At 41.4% G+C, this 17128-nt stretch overlaps 1 protein-coding gene and 1 long non-coding RNA gene across 5 annotated transcripts in view; one reads left to right on the top strand and one right to left on the bottom strand.

Annotated features, from left to right (window-relative positions):
- Positions 1 to 16387, top strand: part of KIF4A (kinesin family member 4A) — a 129311-nt gene extending 112924 nt beyond the window's left edge. For 2 of the 4 annotated variants that reach the window (XM_036907302.2, XM_036907301.2), the window contains 9 exons: positions 2232 to 2361; positions 3545 to 3715; positions 4101 to 4208; positions 5196 to 5273; positions 5836 to 5934; positions 6457 to 6639; positions 13452 to 13568; positions 15234 to 15356; positions 15636 to 16387. In XM_036907302.2, the coding sequence (XP_036763197.2) occupies positions 2232 to 2361; positions 3545 to 3715; positions 4101 to 4208; positions 5196 to 5273; positions 5836 to 5934; positions 6457 to 6639; positions 13452 to 13568; positions 15234 to 15356; positions 15636 to 15839 (1213 nt within the window). In that variant the 3' untranslated portion in view covers positions 15840 to 16387. The remainder of the gene's footprint in view (positions 1 to 2231; positions 2362 to 3544; positions 3716 to 4100; positions 4209 to 5195; positions 5274 to 5835; positions 5935 to 6456; positions 6640 to 13451; positions 13569 to 15233; positions 15357 to 15635) is intronic. The other 2 variants (XM_036907303.2, XM_036907305.2) reach the window with 2 other exon arrangements.
- LOC118923479 (uncharacterized) lies at positions 8134 to 15297 on the bottom strand. Its single transcript, XR_005029209.2, has 3 exons — positions 14730 to 15297; positions 13641 to 13693; positions 8134 to 8696 (listed from the first exon to the last, which is right to left on the bottom strand). It is a non-coding gene; the product is annotated as an uncharacterized LOC118923479 (long non-coding RNA).
- Positions 16388 to 17128: the final 741 nt, after the last annotated feature.

Below are 17128 nucleotides of genomic sequence, written 5' to 3' on the forward strand. Positions count from 1 at the left end.
ACAGAGCTTACGCAATCATGTGGCACAGGTAATACAGGTTACATTTATATTTAGTGTTTTGTATTTATTAATCTTGTCAGTCTAGACAGATTATAAGCTCGTTGAAGAAAAGGACTATCTATTAGCCCAGGGTTCTAAAACTATGGTCCACAGACCCCTGGGGGTCATTGAGGCTCTTTCAGGAAGTCTGAGCCATCAAAACTACTCATAATAATAATATTAATATCTTATTTGCCATTTTTACTATGTTGACATTTGCCATGATAGTGCAAAAGCAATAGTGGACAAACCTGCTGACACCTTGGCCTGAGTCAAAGCAGTGGCACCAACCTGTACTAGGGGTCATTGTCCCTCTCACCACCACACGCTCCCAGGTGGAAGTCCAGTTTCATTTAAGGATGGCTTTGCTGAAGCAGTAACAATGGTTGCCTTGATGAAATCTGGACCATTGCGTTCAGATCTATTTGCCGTGCTGCGGAGCTGAACAGGAGGGGCGCCACGAAGCACCTCTACTGCGTGCTGGGGCACAACGCCCTCTCCAGGGAAGGAGTTTGTGCAGTTTTTTGAGGTGGGAGCGCAACAGGCCTTGTTTTCCCTGGGACATCATTTTTACTTGAAGGAACGACTGACAAACTGTGCTTATTCCATCGCGGGTACTTAGCAGACATTTTCTCAAAAGTGAACAGAGTGAGCCTATCTCTTTAAGGAGAACAGCTGACGGTGTTAGTAACCAAAGATACAATTTGAGCTTTCAAGCACGACTTAATTTTGGAAAACTTGTATCTGCCACTGTGAGCTTGACAATTTTCATAACTTCTCTGATGAGACTAGTAGTGATATTAGGAATTATGATTTTTTTACATATTGTATAATGAAATGTGTTAACATTTGGAGGCTCTGCATGACTCACTGTTGTCCAGTGACATTACAGAATCATGGTGGGTAAAAGATCTATTCAGATCACAACATAGACCAGTAGATTTTAATATAAAAGAGTAAGAAAAGTTTGTTAATAATAGTTTCAAATTCCACATTTCAACTAACTTTTAAGGAACTACCACTTGTTGGGTTTGGGTGTAATCTCAAAGAACATCCACAATTATCTGAAAAGTCTATTAAAATGCTCCTCCCTTGTCCAGCTATGTATCCGTGTGAGACCAGAATGTCATTTATGCCAACCAAAACCTGATAGAAAAGAATGAGTGCAGAGCAAGATGTGAGAATCCAGCTGTCTTCCACTAAGCCACACATTACAGAGCTTTGTGAAAATGTAAAACAATCCCACTCTTCTCACCAAGTTATTTTTTTGTTTTGGAAAATGTAGTTGTTTTTCATAAAATATGTTACTGTACAATGGATTCTTTTTAAGTGAATTAACATTTAATTGTCTCTCAGTCTGACTTTCTAATACTATAAATATCTATAGGTGTAACATACATGAACAGAATTTCTTAGAGGTCCTCAATTATTTTTAAGAGTCTAAAGGGGTCCCGAGTCCAAAAATTTTGAGAACTGCTATCTTAAATTACTTTGGTATCCATTTTCTTTCTAGTACCTTACATAGCACTGCATGTTACACATAAGCTAGTATGCTCTCTCTCACTGAACACATGGTAAGAAGGAAGCTGTTAATGAAACTGAAATATTGTGTGGACCTTGGTCTCACACCATACTTGATTAGAAAGTGTTGGAAAGCTATAATGAGGGTCAGGGTATCTAGTCTTCTTAGAAACTTCTCAGTCATGTAGTAGGCACTTCAAGATAACCTTTTATTTACAATAGCTCCCCCGGGTATCAGTTTTGTATTTGATTCCAGCAAAAAGCATCTACCTGTTTGTTCTTTTGAGATCTTTTTCCTTTAGGTCTCCAATCTGAATCTTAGCCTTGCTTAGGTAAGCCGGCATATCACAAACTGAGCTTATATAGCCTCAAGACCAAGTTACAACAAAAGCCTTCCTAAAACAAATCTTTCCAAGTCCCACTAAATGACCTATTTATTTCAACCAGTATTTAATAAAATAAAACCATTTAGTCTCTTGGAGTCCTTTTGCAACAGGATTTGAGATACTGTATAAAATCCTAACCAGATGATGCAATCATTATTTAAATAATATTTATACCTCCATCCATAAAACTATTTGAAGTTTCTCCTCAGAGCTTGAAGGAAAAAGATCCCCTTCTCCTTGGTGTTAAGACTACTAACAATATGCTCACTGTTTCTTTCCCTGAAGGAGTGCTCAGATTGCTGACCTACAACAGAAGCTTCTGGATGCAGAAAGTGAAGACAGACCAAAACACCGGTGGGAGAATATTGCTACCATTCTGGAAGCCAAATGTGCCCTAAAATATTTAATTGGAGAGGTAAACATCCCTCTAAAACCAGCAATTAGGGGTCTGGCTTATTAGGTTGAAATAAGATGTTAGCCTGGAATGCCTTTGTAATGTTATTGACACTTTTCATGGTAGAAACCACAATGACATTAAAATGGTTGAGTAAAGGTTGAAGTGAGCAAGTTCAAGCCAGTCACTTAGGAAACTATGATGTGACTTACAAATTGTTACCTGTTATGCCTGGCATATATGTCAGGTGCTCAATAAATGTTCACTGTTATTATCAGGAAAAGATCAGGATGCCATAGTAGACCACTGGTTGAACACAAACTCATAGACTGTCTACTTTTTAAAATGCATATGAGATGTATATTCAAAAAGTTGAAGATGCAATCTAGAAGAAAAGAAAACCTAATCATCTTTTGACATAGATTCATCTTAAGGAAAATCCATCTTCCCACCACCTTAAATAATATATCATCTTACATTGTTACCAGGAAAATTAAATCACCTGTGATGATTGAGGCATTTCTTTTACTTGACATAAGCATACAAACTCTAGTTCCATTCGTTTGAGCCCTGTTATCCTTTATATGTTTTTGTGGTGGCTTAGCAGATCTGTCCACTAAGGAAATCCTGGTTAGTCTTATGAACACTGGTGTTTATGATGTTCACCAGCTGGGCTAGTAGAGAACATAAAACCTGGCCAGCATAGAATATCAGCCTATCCTGAAGAGCCAGATCTGCAGTCTCAGCTAATGTGTCTACAAGTTCCAGCATGTGAGCACAGACATTCTGAGATGGGACATAATTGGCCATAAGGATTCCATGTGTCCTGTGGATTTCCCTTAAAGGAAGAATGTCTTAAATATTAACATTTAGAGTTGTCAGATACTGTTTGTGTTCAGTTTATTCTTGCCTTGAGGCAGAGCAAGAGATTAAATGACCTTAGCAAAAAAATAAAATAAAATAAATGACCTTAGCAGTGCCTTCTAGCTCTGCGATACCTATTTCAACAGAAATACAGGCTCTTGGCCTGGATAGTCTTGTTACTATTCAATGGTAGCATTCGTGTGACAGGAAAAAATGAGATGGACTTGGACATGGAAGAACTTTTCTCAGTCCATTTCAAAAAAGCTGACATTTTCCTGCCTAATGAATGGGGAAAGGTAGCCATTCTCAAAATAAACTGATCTTCTTTTATACCTTCCAGCTGGTCTCCTCCAAAATACAGGTCAGCAAACTTGAAAGCAGCCTGAAACAGAACAAGGCCAGTTGTGCTGACATGCAGAAGATGCTGTTTGAAGAACGAACTCACTTTGCTGAAATAGAGACAGAGTTACAGGCAGAGCTAGTCAGAGTGGAGCAACAACACCAAGAAAAGGTAAACTCTGGCAAGCCAAGAAGCTATGCTGAGAAACAAACCTTCATTGCTTTTTGTTATTTAAAAAATATATAGTATAGAGTATGAAGTTTCCTTCAAAAGACCATGTGGTCTTTCCAAATTTTGCCAATAAGAAACCTGAAACAGAGAGAAATGACTTTTCTAAGTTTATACATACCAGTAACAATGGCTTTTAGCCTGCAACTTTAATAACAAGATTAACCTGCTGATGTACATTGTGGCTCTGCTTACTACTTCAAGCCAGGGAACAAAGAACAGTTTACTTCTAAGTCAGAGAGGAGTCATCTGTATCACTGCTTGAACTAAACTGGAATTCCTTTTTCTTCTTGTTCCTTTGGTTGCACTGGGTTGTATCTTTCTCTAGGTGCTGTACCTTCTCAGTCAGCTGCAGCAAAGCCAGATGGCAGAGAAGCAGCTGGAAGAGTCAGTCAGTGAAAAAGAACAGCAGCTGCTGAACACACTGAAGTGTCAGGTATGACCATGAGGCAACGGGCTCCAGAGATGGGTTCCACAGGCCTGGCTGAGAATCCTGTCTGATTTAGACCATTGTTCTTACAGCAGAGTAACTAGCTACTGAAAAAAGGTTTATAATGGTAGTCTCTACTGTCTTTGGCCCTATTTGATCAATTTAGAGGTCTTTAGAATGTACGCACATGGAATATACTCCTTTTTGGTATAGAAATGACTGTATATGCCTCACACCAGACTCTGAGTCTTCCTGGTTTTTTGCCTCAACCCTGAGCTCTAAAGAGTTGAAAAAGTCAAATCATCCAGTAGACAGCTAGGGGCATTCAGCTGACTCTTCCTGAGCCTGTTCTTCTGAGCTAAGGTGTAACATGTTTGTAAAATGCCTGGGTCTGAATTTCTTCCAGAGGCTGGGAACACCACACCCTTTAGTAGCATGTTAGAGCATTATTTTGTACAACTTAGGATCTTTTTCCTCTAGGGTTTCCTTGGCACCTCTCATCAAAGACATAACCAAACTAGTTAAGGTAGTATCTGTGAATCCAGTTGTCTTAGGTGCCAGGAAGTTTAATCAGTCTTATTAGAGTAGCAAATAAATTGCCTAGTGTGTGTTGAGAAGGATGAACAAAAGCATTTGTAGACTTCAGAGAAACAGAGCTAACCTCCCATGTGGGTTTCTTAATCAGTATCCTGATGTGACTAAGGGATGTAAGGCTAGAGAATAGAGATGGATAAAGAAGGCGTTTAGGGCAGAGCCCATGGTTCCTGCAAGTGTGGTCAGGGCTGCTTGGGGGCAATGGAATAGAAGAGGCATTCAGGACAGCTAGGAACTGGTGGGAATCGGGCATTTTTCTGGGTGCCAATGCCTGCCGTGCAGAAACTATCTGCTGCCAGCAACTTGGCAGCAGTGTGTTTTTATCTGTGTGAGTTGTTTGGTAACCATATGTAGTGCCCAAAATAACCCTACCTATCACTGCACACTACCTGGATATAGGATGAAGAACTTGAGAAGATGCGACAAGTGTGTGAACAAAATCAGCAGCTTCTCCAAGAGAATGAAATCATCAAGCAGGTAACACAGCTTCCCACCCACTTAACAAGCCCTGGGAGAACCATTTGCGGCTGAGCCCAGCTCTTGGGAGCAACCCTGAGTTTGATGACTTGGCTGTATTTTTGAGTTCTACATCGAGTTCTCATATGATATAGTCAAGAACATTTCAAAATGGTATAAACACATTTTTTTTGTATCATTAATGTACAATTACATGAAGAACATTATGTTTACTAGACTTCCCCCATCATCAAGTCCCCCCCAGACACCCCATTACAGTCACTGTCCATCAGCGTAGTAAGGTGCTATAGAATCACTACTTGTCTTCTCTGTGTTGTACAGCCCTCCCTGTGCGCCCCTTCCCACATTTTGTCTGCTAATCGTAGTATAAACATTTTTAAATTTACTCTTTTTTGAATCTAATACTGATCTTGTGAAGTGGGAGTCCTTCAACCTACTTTATTCTTACCTTGCCTCACTTACTATGGTTTAAAATTAAGTGAACTTAGGAATCTTTGTTTTAGCCATGAACACCCCCAGAAGCTGCCCTGCAATATACATTTTGTTTCCTCTTTTCAAATAGAAACTGACCCTTCTCCAAGTAGCCAGCAGACAGAAACCTCATCTTCCGAAGAATACTCTTCTATCTCCAGACTCTTCTTTTGAATATGTCCCACCTAAGGTAAACTGCTCAGTGCTGTTGATACCCTCACATAGCCATGGTTTGGGGTAAGTGTGCAAAAAGCATTTTTTATAAGAGGTTGAGATTTAAAATTCCTAAATTTCAGCATCTCAGTTTTCCTTGTAGTCCCAGATAAAACCAGAGTACAATCTTGAGGAAATTAGGCATTCTTCCTCCCCAGAAGCCTGACTTTGGGCCATGTACAGGCATTATGAAACACAACTGAAGAGGAGGAGCAAGAGAAAATAGCAGTGTTCTCCTGATCATCCAAGGATTTCTATCTCACCATATTATGAGTCCCTCCTTCATCCCTCAGTTTGCTCAGTTTCTATGCCTTCAATGATTGCAAGGCCAAAGGCTAAAGCAAAATTTCTTCTACTTGGTAAAGCCAAGTGGGGTATATTTGAGGGAGTCTGAAATCTCTGTTCAGAGAATATAACTGGCAACAGCTATTAGGAAGATAGGATATACATGTGTTTTTTTTATTTCATTAAATAACCATCCCTAACTTGTTTTTCATAGCCAAAACCTACCCGTTTTAAAGAAAAGTTCCTGGAACAAAGCATGGACATCGAGGATCTAAAATATCATTCAGAGCATTCTGTGAATGAGCCTGAGGATGATGATGACAATGGGGATGAAGGGGATGATGAGGAATGGAAGCCAACAAAATTAGTCAAGGTGTCCAAGAAGAACATCCAAGGGGTAGGAGGCAGCTGTCATCTCTATCAGGGATTCTAGTCATTAGTCTTCACTGCCAGTGGGAACAGAATGTGAGAGCCCCATACTGCGCACCCGAGCCCCATCTCCCATTCAGAGGCATCGGCCCCGCTGCCGAGTGCTTGCTGGGCTAGCACTGGGTGGGCCGCACAGCTAGTAGAGAGGGCTGCCAGAGGGCACAAGGCAGCTCTCTTCGTGTTGTGAGGTTCCTAGCAGTCTAAGTAGGTATTGCTGTTCTATACCACTTCACTGAGGCTGCTTCCAAAGTGATCCTAGTAATCCTTCACATTTTTATAGCACTGTACAGTTTATATACCATTTTCATATATGTTATCTCTTTTCATCATTACAAAAACGCCAGTGAGGTGCCTATTATTTGCATTTTACAGATGGATCTGAGAGAAGGATGGATCACAGAAGGGAAATGACCTTGCCCAAGGTCATTAAAAGTGATAGTCAGGACTTGAAACCAAATATTCTGATTCCAAGTCCAGTTTGTTTCTACCACATCATGGTCATATCAGTTAAAAATACAAACCAGAAGCTAAGTGGGAATGTTATCTTTCTTCCCTAATAAAATGATTTTGCTCGCTAGGCTAAGGGGCAGCAGGAATTATAGGAAAGTCTAGTCATTAAGATCGAGCACACCAAGTTAAGGAGAGTTAGGAACAGCCTGACTTTGAGACATGCTTCATTTACTAATACAATGCTAGTCCCACATAATTACCAAACTGACATGTTTGATGTTGAAGCATTAACTTCCCAGGCACCACACAGTTCACCATTACCCCAACTGTGCCCTGTAGCCATATTCCACCTAAAGAGAACAATTCCCACATTACCCCAGCTAGCTTCCTGGAGGGTTACTTGATTGCAGTAGCTGGTAGTATAGGACACAGGGGACTAAACCTTATAAAGCTGCAACACCAAAAAGAAGCAAGTTAGGAGGAATAGGCAGTCATGGTGGCATTAAGTCATTTGGGAAGAGTCATGAAGAGTGCAGCATAGCGTGTGCTCTTAGTGGAACTAAGAGTTTGTCCTTAGCATCAGAGTGCTTATAATCTAGTGGGAAAATGAGGCAAAGCAGTAGAAGCACACCACAAAACCATAGCAAGCTCATCTCAGAGAGGTAGACTGAGAGTTAAAGAGAGTGACTTTTTAACTCTTAGAAAGAGTGACTATAAAGTCAAACCAAGTAGATATTGTTTAGGAGATGCCATGAAGGCAATGACTATTGCTGCAGTATAAGACAGGGAAATAAGTCTTGGGAGCAACTGGAAGACCATTTCTGGCTCAATGAATAGTATATTGCACAAATAGGTAGTAGAGGGACAGAGGCTTAGGACATTGAGAGAAGATGGGGTAGAACATGTCTGACTTCCATTCACTTACTCAACAAACATTTATGGACTCTGGATGCAGTGGAGAGCATGAGCTGAATGAAGATGAAAAGGTCAGCTAACTAATAAGAAACAGAGTTGAGAAGTACACACAAAAACAAATGATAGAGGACCTAAAACCCCTGGGAAGGATTTCCAAATGTGAAGCAAATATGGGTACATACTTGTCCTCAGGGAAAGCATATTATATGTATTACAGCACTGTTGCTCCAAGCTTAAAAAGGAAATACAGCAGTATAGCAAAATTTGTAAGTATAGCAAATATTTGCTACCAGTGATAAATCCTGTCTGAAACAGTGAAAGATAATTCTTTTCTAGGCTTTTTCCCTGATCTTATAACTTGAGAAGAGAGTATAACTGGGCTTTAAGGGGAACAAGGAAGCATGCAATCTAGTCTTTACCTTTTGGCAACTTCGAAGTTCATGGATGTTATGTCTGCTCTGTGATCAGACTGCTCAAAGATGCATTAGATGTAGCCCTTGATGCTTTGCATGAAGGCCATCCTGATTATTTGTTCCAACACAGCTGGAGTGAGCTGGTATGACCCCTAGGTTACTCCAAAGGAGACCGCAGCAGGCATCGAAATGATGACTTGTTCAAAGCTAATGCTGAAAAAGGGGGTTCCTCACTCAGCCATGTTTCCTGTATGTACTAAAGGAGATGCTGAACTGAGGGTTAGGCCATGTGCTATAGGAAAAAAAGTTAATAGCTTAGAAGCCAAGTAGACATGAGTTCTAGTCTTGAGTTTCCCATTGGATAGTTGGGTGACCTTAAGCAAGTCCCTTAATCTCCCTAGGCCTCCGATTCCTGATATATACACTGAAGGGATTAGAGGAGAATAGATGATGTATAAGGTCTCTTCCAGCACAATATCCAGAGTCAGAGTTGTATAAATGGGATTTGGCTTTTTTTTGGTGGGAAAGGGGGGATAATAAATGAGTTTAATAACACCTTTGTATGATGTTATGTAGTATCTGAGAAGTTAAAAGAAGGAATATAGGCAAAAAATACCTTGTGAGGATAAAATATCATGCAGGTATTGTTATTAAAGCACTGTCAACATTTTACAAATATTCTCATTTGTCCCCTTTGGCAAAGAAGAGTGAGAAGGTATTCTTGTCTCTACCTTATTGATGAAAGAATGGAGATGAACTTGGATGAAATGACTTGTCCAAGGTCATACCAGGTATTAAATATAGGACTAGAGCCCAAGTCTCCTAATTCCTAGGCTGATATTCTTTATGTTAAAATTTTTACCAGATCTTAATCATTTTCAGACACAGTATAACACTCAAATTAGTGCTAAAAGAATTACAGACTTTGAGGCAATAGTCCTCAGCCCTCACTATACATAAGAAACCCCAAGGGGACTTTTAAACACTGGAAGCCTGGGACCCCACCTGAGGTGGGACCTGGTTTTTTAAAAAGCTCCCCAGAGATCTCCTGTGTGCAGGCAGGGTTGAGAAGTACTGGCTAAAAGGAACCCCCAAGTTCTTTCAGCTCTGTTTCCCACTCTATATAAAGAATTCCTCTGTTAGTTTTCAACTGTCGGGTTGGGACATGCTGATGCGTTGCCAGCAGTTGTGATACACACACATACCACATACATATGTATTTGAGGTTATGTCTATGGCATATGTCTATGCACCCTTGCTTACATTCTGATCTGCATCCTGGTGTGAGAAAGAGTAGGATGAAGTTACAGCCAGTGCACATGGCATTCATGTGACTATATCTGTCATGTATGTCTGTATGACTACATCTGTTATGTATGTCTGTATGACTATTCTATAATACCACTAACCAGGTGTTTATCTAGCTTCTGCTTGCTTGAAAACTTCCAGTAGGGAGAAGCTCATAGTCTCACAGAGCAGCCCATTGTAATCCACTGTTAGAAAATTGTTCCTTTTTGAGCTAAACTGTGCTCTTCTATAAATCTTTCCAGCGGCTCTGTAAAAGTCTAACTATTCTTCCTTATCACAGCCCTCCTGATACCACTTTCATACTATTATCCCTTTGGATAAAATAGAGACATATGGACATGGTAATAGAGTATTTTTTAGGTATTTAGATGAATTTATAAATCATCAGAGGACTATACCCAGCCTATAGCAATCAATGGATCAGTTTCATCCTAGTGAGGTGTCTCTAGGACATGTCATAGAATTATTTTGCCCTGTCTTATTCAGAGAAGCAAAGATTTCTATTTTTATTATAATGTCCATTGTTGGTGAGGGAGACTAAGATGGGCATTCCTGTCTATTGCTATTAGGAGTATAAATTGGTATACCTTTCTGGAAGGTAACTTGAAAATATGTGTCAAAAACCTTTAAAGTGTTCCTATTCCTTGGCTCAGCAATTATACACATAGGAACTTATGCTAAGGAAATCCTCATTGGTATGAAAAAAAGATTTATTCATTCAACAAATCTTTTCTGAGCACCTATGTATCAGGCACTGTTTCTAGGTGCTAAGGATGCAATAAACAAGACAGGTAAGATCTTGGACTCATGGAACTGAAGACATTCTTGTGGAGAGAGACAAACAGTGACCAGAAAAACAAATAAAATAACTTTAGATGGTGATAAAAGATAAACAGAAAATACAGTGAAGTCATCAAGAATATGAGGTAGGAAAACAGTACTTCGGAAGAGGGATTGGGAGAGGCCTCTTTGAGGAGCAGATAATTAAGCTAATATCTGAACAAAGTGAAGGAACAAGTCAGAAAAAGAATCAGGAAAACCATTCCAGGAAAAGGGAATGGCAAATGCAAAGACGTCATGGCAGGATGAGCTTGGTTTATCAAGGAGCATCTGAAAAGGCCAGTATGACTGGAGTGTACTGAGAGTGGGAGAGAGGACAGCAGTACAGATCAAGTCAGAGGGACAGTCAGGGGCCAGATCATGGAGGGCTTTGTCAACCATAGTAAGATGTAGATTGTGTTCATCTAGCAGGATATTCATTGTAAGGTGATTTGTAATATCAAACAGTTTCTTTGATAATAACCTTATTTAACAATTAGGGGATTGGTTCAATAACAGTTCCACATGATGAAATACTATATACAACAATTAAATATTAAAAATCATATTTATGATTTTCAAATTTTATGAAATGATATGTGTTATTCTCATAATCAGGTTAAAAAAAAGATGCTATAATGGTTTCTTTTACCTTCAGACTACAGTACAGCAGTGGTGGTTGTCATAAGAAAGAGACTTAAGGACTTGCATTTAACTGTAAACTAAGTATGAATCCACAAAGATATGACAAGGGAAAACAGCTGCTGTGACTTTGGGCCTCATTAACAGGATTGTTGGGTGCATAATTAGGAAGGTGTTTGTATCAATCTACTTCACAATGGTCACACCACCTTCAGAAAATTATGCTCATTTCTGGATGTCACAATTAAAGAGGAACTTGGACAAATTGGTATGTAGTCAAGGTGGTGAGGATTCTTGGAAACCATGTCATGTGATGGATAATTGCGGGAGCAAGGTGTATTTTGCTTTGAAAGGATATGGACAGAAGGGGACAGAGGAGTGAAAATTATGCTCAGGGTTTGAACTGTACTGTGAAAGTGGGGTTAAACTGATTCCATGTCAATCCAGATGGCAGAATTGGGTCCTGCGGTCACAAGTTATATAGAAGCTCTTATCTCAGGATAACTACAGCTTCAGATAATTAGACCAGGGATGTTAGAGAGGGGCTTCATACATCAAATCAGGCTTTAGATGATCGCTGAGGTCTGTTCTGACTAATCTATCATTCTGTGAACTCTGCCACCTATGTTTCTTCCAAGCCAAACTATCTCACTTTTTTCTACCATTTCTCTTACAACATCACTTTCTACAATCCTGGCCACCCACCTCTTTTTTGTTTAATGTCCTCTTTCTTAAACACATACACACAGTGAACTCCTGAATGTGCATACAGAAACACACTTATTGACCAAGTGGGTTTAATGCATGGAAAGCACTTAAAACACTGCCTGGCATGCATTAATGTCAACTATTACTGTTGCAGCCTTGCTGGTAAGTGTGAGTCCGGGCACTAGGAGGGGCATGGATAAATCATGGCATGTTCATAGGGTGTGAATGAAGAGAACTGGAGCTGCATGTGTCAACACATAACATACCAGTTATAGAAAGTTTTAAAAAGTGTAAGATAATTCCTCATTTTTTTTAAATGAAAACTCATGTGTGGTACAAGACATGCATGGAAATAATACATACCTAATTCAAGAGACTTTGCCCCTTGGAAAGGAGGGAGGCCCATGGGATCAGGAAAGGGCAGACAGAAGGCTTCAGTGATATCTGTATTTTGCTTATTAAGGGAGGGGTCAGGACATCATTGGGTTTTGTGTGCGTGTTTTGTCTATGCTCTTATATGCCTGAGAAAACGATTATGGTACCCTAAAATAGGATCTGTTATTTCACACAAGGTCTGACCCAGGGTGTAGAGAAACAGTTGCACCCCATGATTTCTGAACTCCAGATTTCTGCCTGACTGGTTTGCTTCTGGACAGCCATTTCACACTGTTGACTCATGGAGCTTGCTGACATCTCAAATCCCTAGGCCCTTTTTTCACAAACTACTTTTAAGCCAGATCTCCCCCACATTACATTTATATGGCTAATTTGGGAGAAACCTAAATGCCAGACTTATGTTTATCACTGTTACAACTTTTCTTTCTTCTTTCAGCCCATAATTGCAGCCTGTCAAAATATTTTTGAATTGTGATCCTGTTATCTTACATATTAATCATCCTTCCAGCCTTGTGTCATTGTTATAGCTGATAAACATGCCTGCTTTGTAGACTAGTTATGAGATTTTGTATTTCTGTACTTGAAAGTACTCTGAAAACTGCAAAGTGCTATATGCAGATGGAAATTATTTTATTTCATATCAAAAGTGGTTTATTAAAATGTTTGTTGAATGATTAAACTGCTAAGGACAAAGCCCAGGCTGACACTGAATAAACTGCAGAAATGTGAGTTGGATGAAAGTAAGCTGGGTAGATCTAAAGATTTCGAGCAACTATACTCAGTTCTTAAATATACCTACGTCTACTACCATCCAGCTCGCAGTTCCTCACTTTGCCCATAAAACTATGAGTCTCTGTTGCCCCACATCATTATGGCATTCCCTCCAGTCTGTCTTTCAAGTATACAATCCAAAAAAGAAAATAGATTTGTCTGGCATGACTTGTTCTTAGAAAACCTATGGTGGTTCCTGCTGATCATTGTTTCCCTGAAGGAGAGATGACTGAGGAGACAGTAGCTTGGTAAAGTTCATGGTCCTTTCCATTTATTCTAGAAAGGCTTGCAAATGAAGGGAAGGCACTTTGATCTTCGAGCCCTTTCAGTAATATGTCTCTACAAACCTGTTCTGCAGTGTTCCTGCAAGGGCTGGTGTGGGAACAAGCAGTGTGGGTGCAGGAGGCAAAAGTCAGACTGTGACATGGACTGCAGCTGTGACCCCACAAAGTGTAGGAACCGTCAGCAAAGCAAGGTAGGAGCAATGCTGTTGCCCCTCACTATCCCTTGACACCTTCCCTCTACTGTAGACCCTTTTCTACTCTACCTTCCATCCTGAACCTGGAGTCTCCTGCACAGCTCTTCCTACTCTTCTTCTCTCTGCAACCAGAAAAAGAAACATTTCACATCTGTCCTTCTTCCTCACTGCTAGCCTTTCCACCCATCCCCTTCAGAATCTACAGCCCTTCCCAGGAGATTTCCAGAATATGCAGCTCCCCACCCCCAGCATTGACTATGAAGTTTCTTTAGTTTCTGAGGCAGGAACAAGGAACAGGAAAGCAGGCATTTACAAGCATATAGACATGCAGGATCAAACTAGTCCAGAGGCTTAACTGGAACTGTCAGAGCCATGTGCTGAGGTGGCAGCTTCCAAGAAAGAAGTTAATCCTTCTGACATCTTGAGACAGTTATTACTTAGACCCTCTCCCCAGGGACCAGCTATTCCATGGCTCTAAGAAAAGACCCATAGGAATTTGGTGTTTTGAATAGTCACTGCTGTGAGCCAAGTTAACTATATTGTGCCCAAGTTAACTCTATTGTGTCCTTATATTGTGCCCAGGAATAGCAAACTCAGGGAAACAAAATGTGTGCTGAGAAGGGGAGCGCCAAGCAGTTCAGATCCCCATACCTGCCTTCCGCCTACCTGTGCCCAAGGCAAAAGCTCACTCCTGCAGCTCTACGTGAGAGACAATAATTCTAGCAAGCTTAGTCTAATGATCATTCATGCATTTCTTGAACATCTACATGTGAATGGTTTCACCCTGGGTCTTCTATTAAAAATACTTCTAAGGTAAGTAGGTAATCATTCACAGACTAAAGTGGCAAGCTAAAGGTCAGGCTAAGAATCGGAGGAGCAGCAGGGACCTTTAAGGATTCCCTGTTCCCTGTGATTTTTCAGTTTGGGATCCGGAGTCCTGTGGTGGCTCCATGGAAGTGCTTCTGGGCAGAGGAATGTGGCCCAACTCAGTTTGGCCCCATGTCAACCAAAGCAACTTGCTCTTTACTTGTTTATTTATTGGGCTTCCTCTTAAGAGATTTCAGCTGTAAGACCACTGACCTAGTCCAATGCTTCCATTTTACAGAGAAGGAAATTAAGTCCCTTCTTAAACTTAAGAGATAAGCTTAAGTGACTCACCTGATATTACACAGCTGATCGTGACAGCTGAGATTGGGCCTCCAGCCTCCTGACTCTTAATCCAGTTCTGTTTCCTTGACAACAGGTTATAATTCCAGACCAAACGCTATCTGAGAGGTACCTTGTTACCTAAGTAACTTCTCTCTCCTGGCCTCAGTTTCCTTCCCCGAAAGGAAGCTAATACAAACAACACCCTGCAAAGATGCTAAAAAGGACATTGTAGATTGTAGAGGAGGGAAGATTAATCAAAGAAATGACCAAGGCTTGGCTTGGCCTTGCTTTAAACCTTGCCTTGTGCTGTGTCCCATGCTGCTGTCCTACCTGATCCTTTGCCTCCAGAGGCTGCCTCCAAGCATTTCCAACTCTCCAAGCAGGGATTCCCTAAGACTTGTGTGGACTGACTGATGAGGCTATCAGCTTGTACCTCAGTGGTTGAAGTGGAGAAAACTGATTTTGTAACCCTGGCAGCTGAATTTCTAATAAGCCTGGCTGCTTGATTCTCAGGATAGCTTGGGCACTGTTGAACAGACCCAGGATTCCGAAGGCTCCTTCAAACTGGAGGATCCCACTGAGGTGACCCCAGGATTGAGCTTCTTTAATCCCGTCTGTGCCACTCCCAACAGCAAGGTAGGTGGGCTAAAAGGCAGGCGTTTCCAACTGTATTATTGTCCATCTCTGCATTAAGTATGACAGAGAGCAATGGGAGAAAAAAGGGTAAACCTACAGTCAGCTTGCTGGGAACTGGGAATAAGGCAGAGGCTGGATGTGTTTTGTTTTTTCGCAACAGAGCAGTCTTGGGAGGCACCTTGTAGTGCTGGGAGTGGGCCTAGCAACTGTAGTGGCTCAGCTGGGCTAAGCCGCTGCCCCTAGCCAAGACCTAATCCTACCTGTCTCTGTCTTCCCTAGATCCTGAAAGAGATGTGTGATGTGGAACAGGTGCTCTTGAAGCAGACAGCTCTGGCTGCCTCCTCCCTTGGCCTCCCAGATTTGAAACACATGGCAACAGAATCCCAAGAAAATAAAGTTCCAGGGAAGAAAAAGAAACGAGCTCTGGCCAGCAATACCGGCTTCTTCTCTGGCTGCTCCCCTATTGAAGAAGAGGCCCACTGACGTAGGACTCATCATCTCTGCCCCAGCCTGGCTTGGGAGATCCCTTCAGGTTGCAGCCAAGAAGGGGGTTTTAGTGACTCCTCTCAATTTCAGGTTTTTTGCTGTTGAAAAAAAAGGGACAGTGTGTTACTGAAATGGAGGGAAACTTTGTTGGGTGTTGGCTCTCAGTTTCCAGTTCCCCAGTCCGACTACTACTCTGTCTCCAGAATGGTGCTGAGCCACCGACTAAAGAGAGAACCAACTGACTTTCCTAATGACTTCTCAGGAACCAGTCCCCAGTACACTCTAGCTCTTTCTTATTTGTAAGTAGGTAAGGCTGTCCAGTCTCTAGGTTGTCTCAAGTTACTGGCAGAGCCTGGCCTAGGATTGGAGGCCTGGCACTGATCCTTCATCCCACCTCAGGAATGGGGTTGGGATCTTTTCTGCCTTGACCATCTGTAGACTTTAAGTGTTTTAATAGTACCCTCAATTGTCTTCCGTGTTGCTGAGGTAAATGAAATATTTTTAAATGTTAATGTTAAGTAAATAAATAGAGTGTAGTCCATCTACTATTTGGAATGATCCTTCTGTGCTAGAGGGAGAAATACAATGGAGAGTCGGAGCAAGTACCCAGGCCTCACTATCTTATAGTGGCCCTCTTATCCGAGAGGAGTGTGGGGCTCCGTATCATGTCTTCATGTGGCCCTGCTACCTTAGCAAAGTGGAATAATGCTAACAAGGCCAGTGGCCTAACCTTCCCTGTAGAGCCTTCCTAGCCTCTAGCTTTGGGAGGAAGGAGCCATATTGACTAAGCAGTTCCGTGAGCCCGCCACAGTTTGATTTTCTCCTCACAAAAAAGCTCAAGTACACAGGTGTCCTTATTTTGCAGATGAAGAAAGTGAGATACAAAGAAGTTATATAATTTCTCTGAAGTAACAAAGTTAGTGAGTAATAGAGGTACGACTTGAACCCAGGTCTAACACCAAGGCTTCTTGTGTGACTCGAGCAGCAGCAGTCGCCATTCCTAATGCCCTGCAGCCTGATTTCTTGGCAAGGCATTAGAGTGGGACTGTACCGCTGCCTAGTCCTGGGACAGCACAGCACTAGCTGCCCACTTTCTCCTTTGAAAGGAGAAAGGCGGGGTGGAGCTTACTCACTGTGCATCAGTGTTCTCCATCTCTGCTCAGAGCCAAACCGGGCCAGCCCTGGAATGCCAAACACAGGCTACTGACTGGCTTTGCAGCCTTCTGAGGAGTTCAAACACCCTGGATTTCGTATCCATGCATTCTGAATCCCAGCTCACTCCACCC

The sequence above is a fragment of the Manis pentadactyla genome, chromosome X (assembly GCF_030020395.1).
Source record: "Manis pentadactyla isolate mManPen7 chromosome X, mManPen7.hap1, whole genome shotgun sequence".
NCBI lineage: Eukaryota > Metazoa > Chordata > Mammalia > Pholidota > Manidae > Manis > Manis pentadactyla.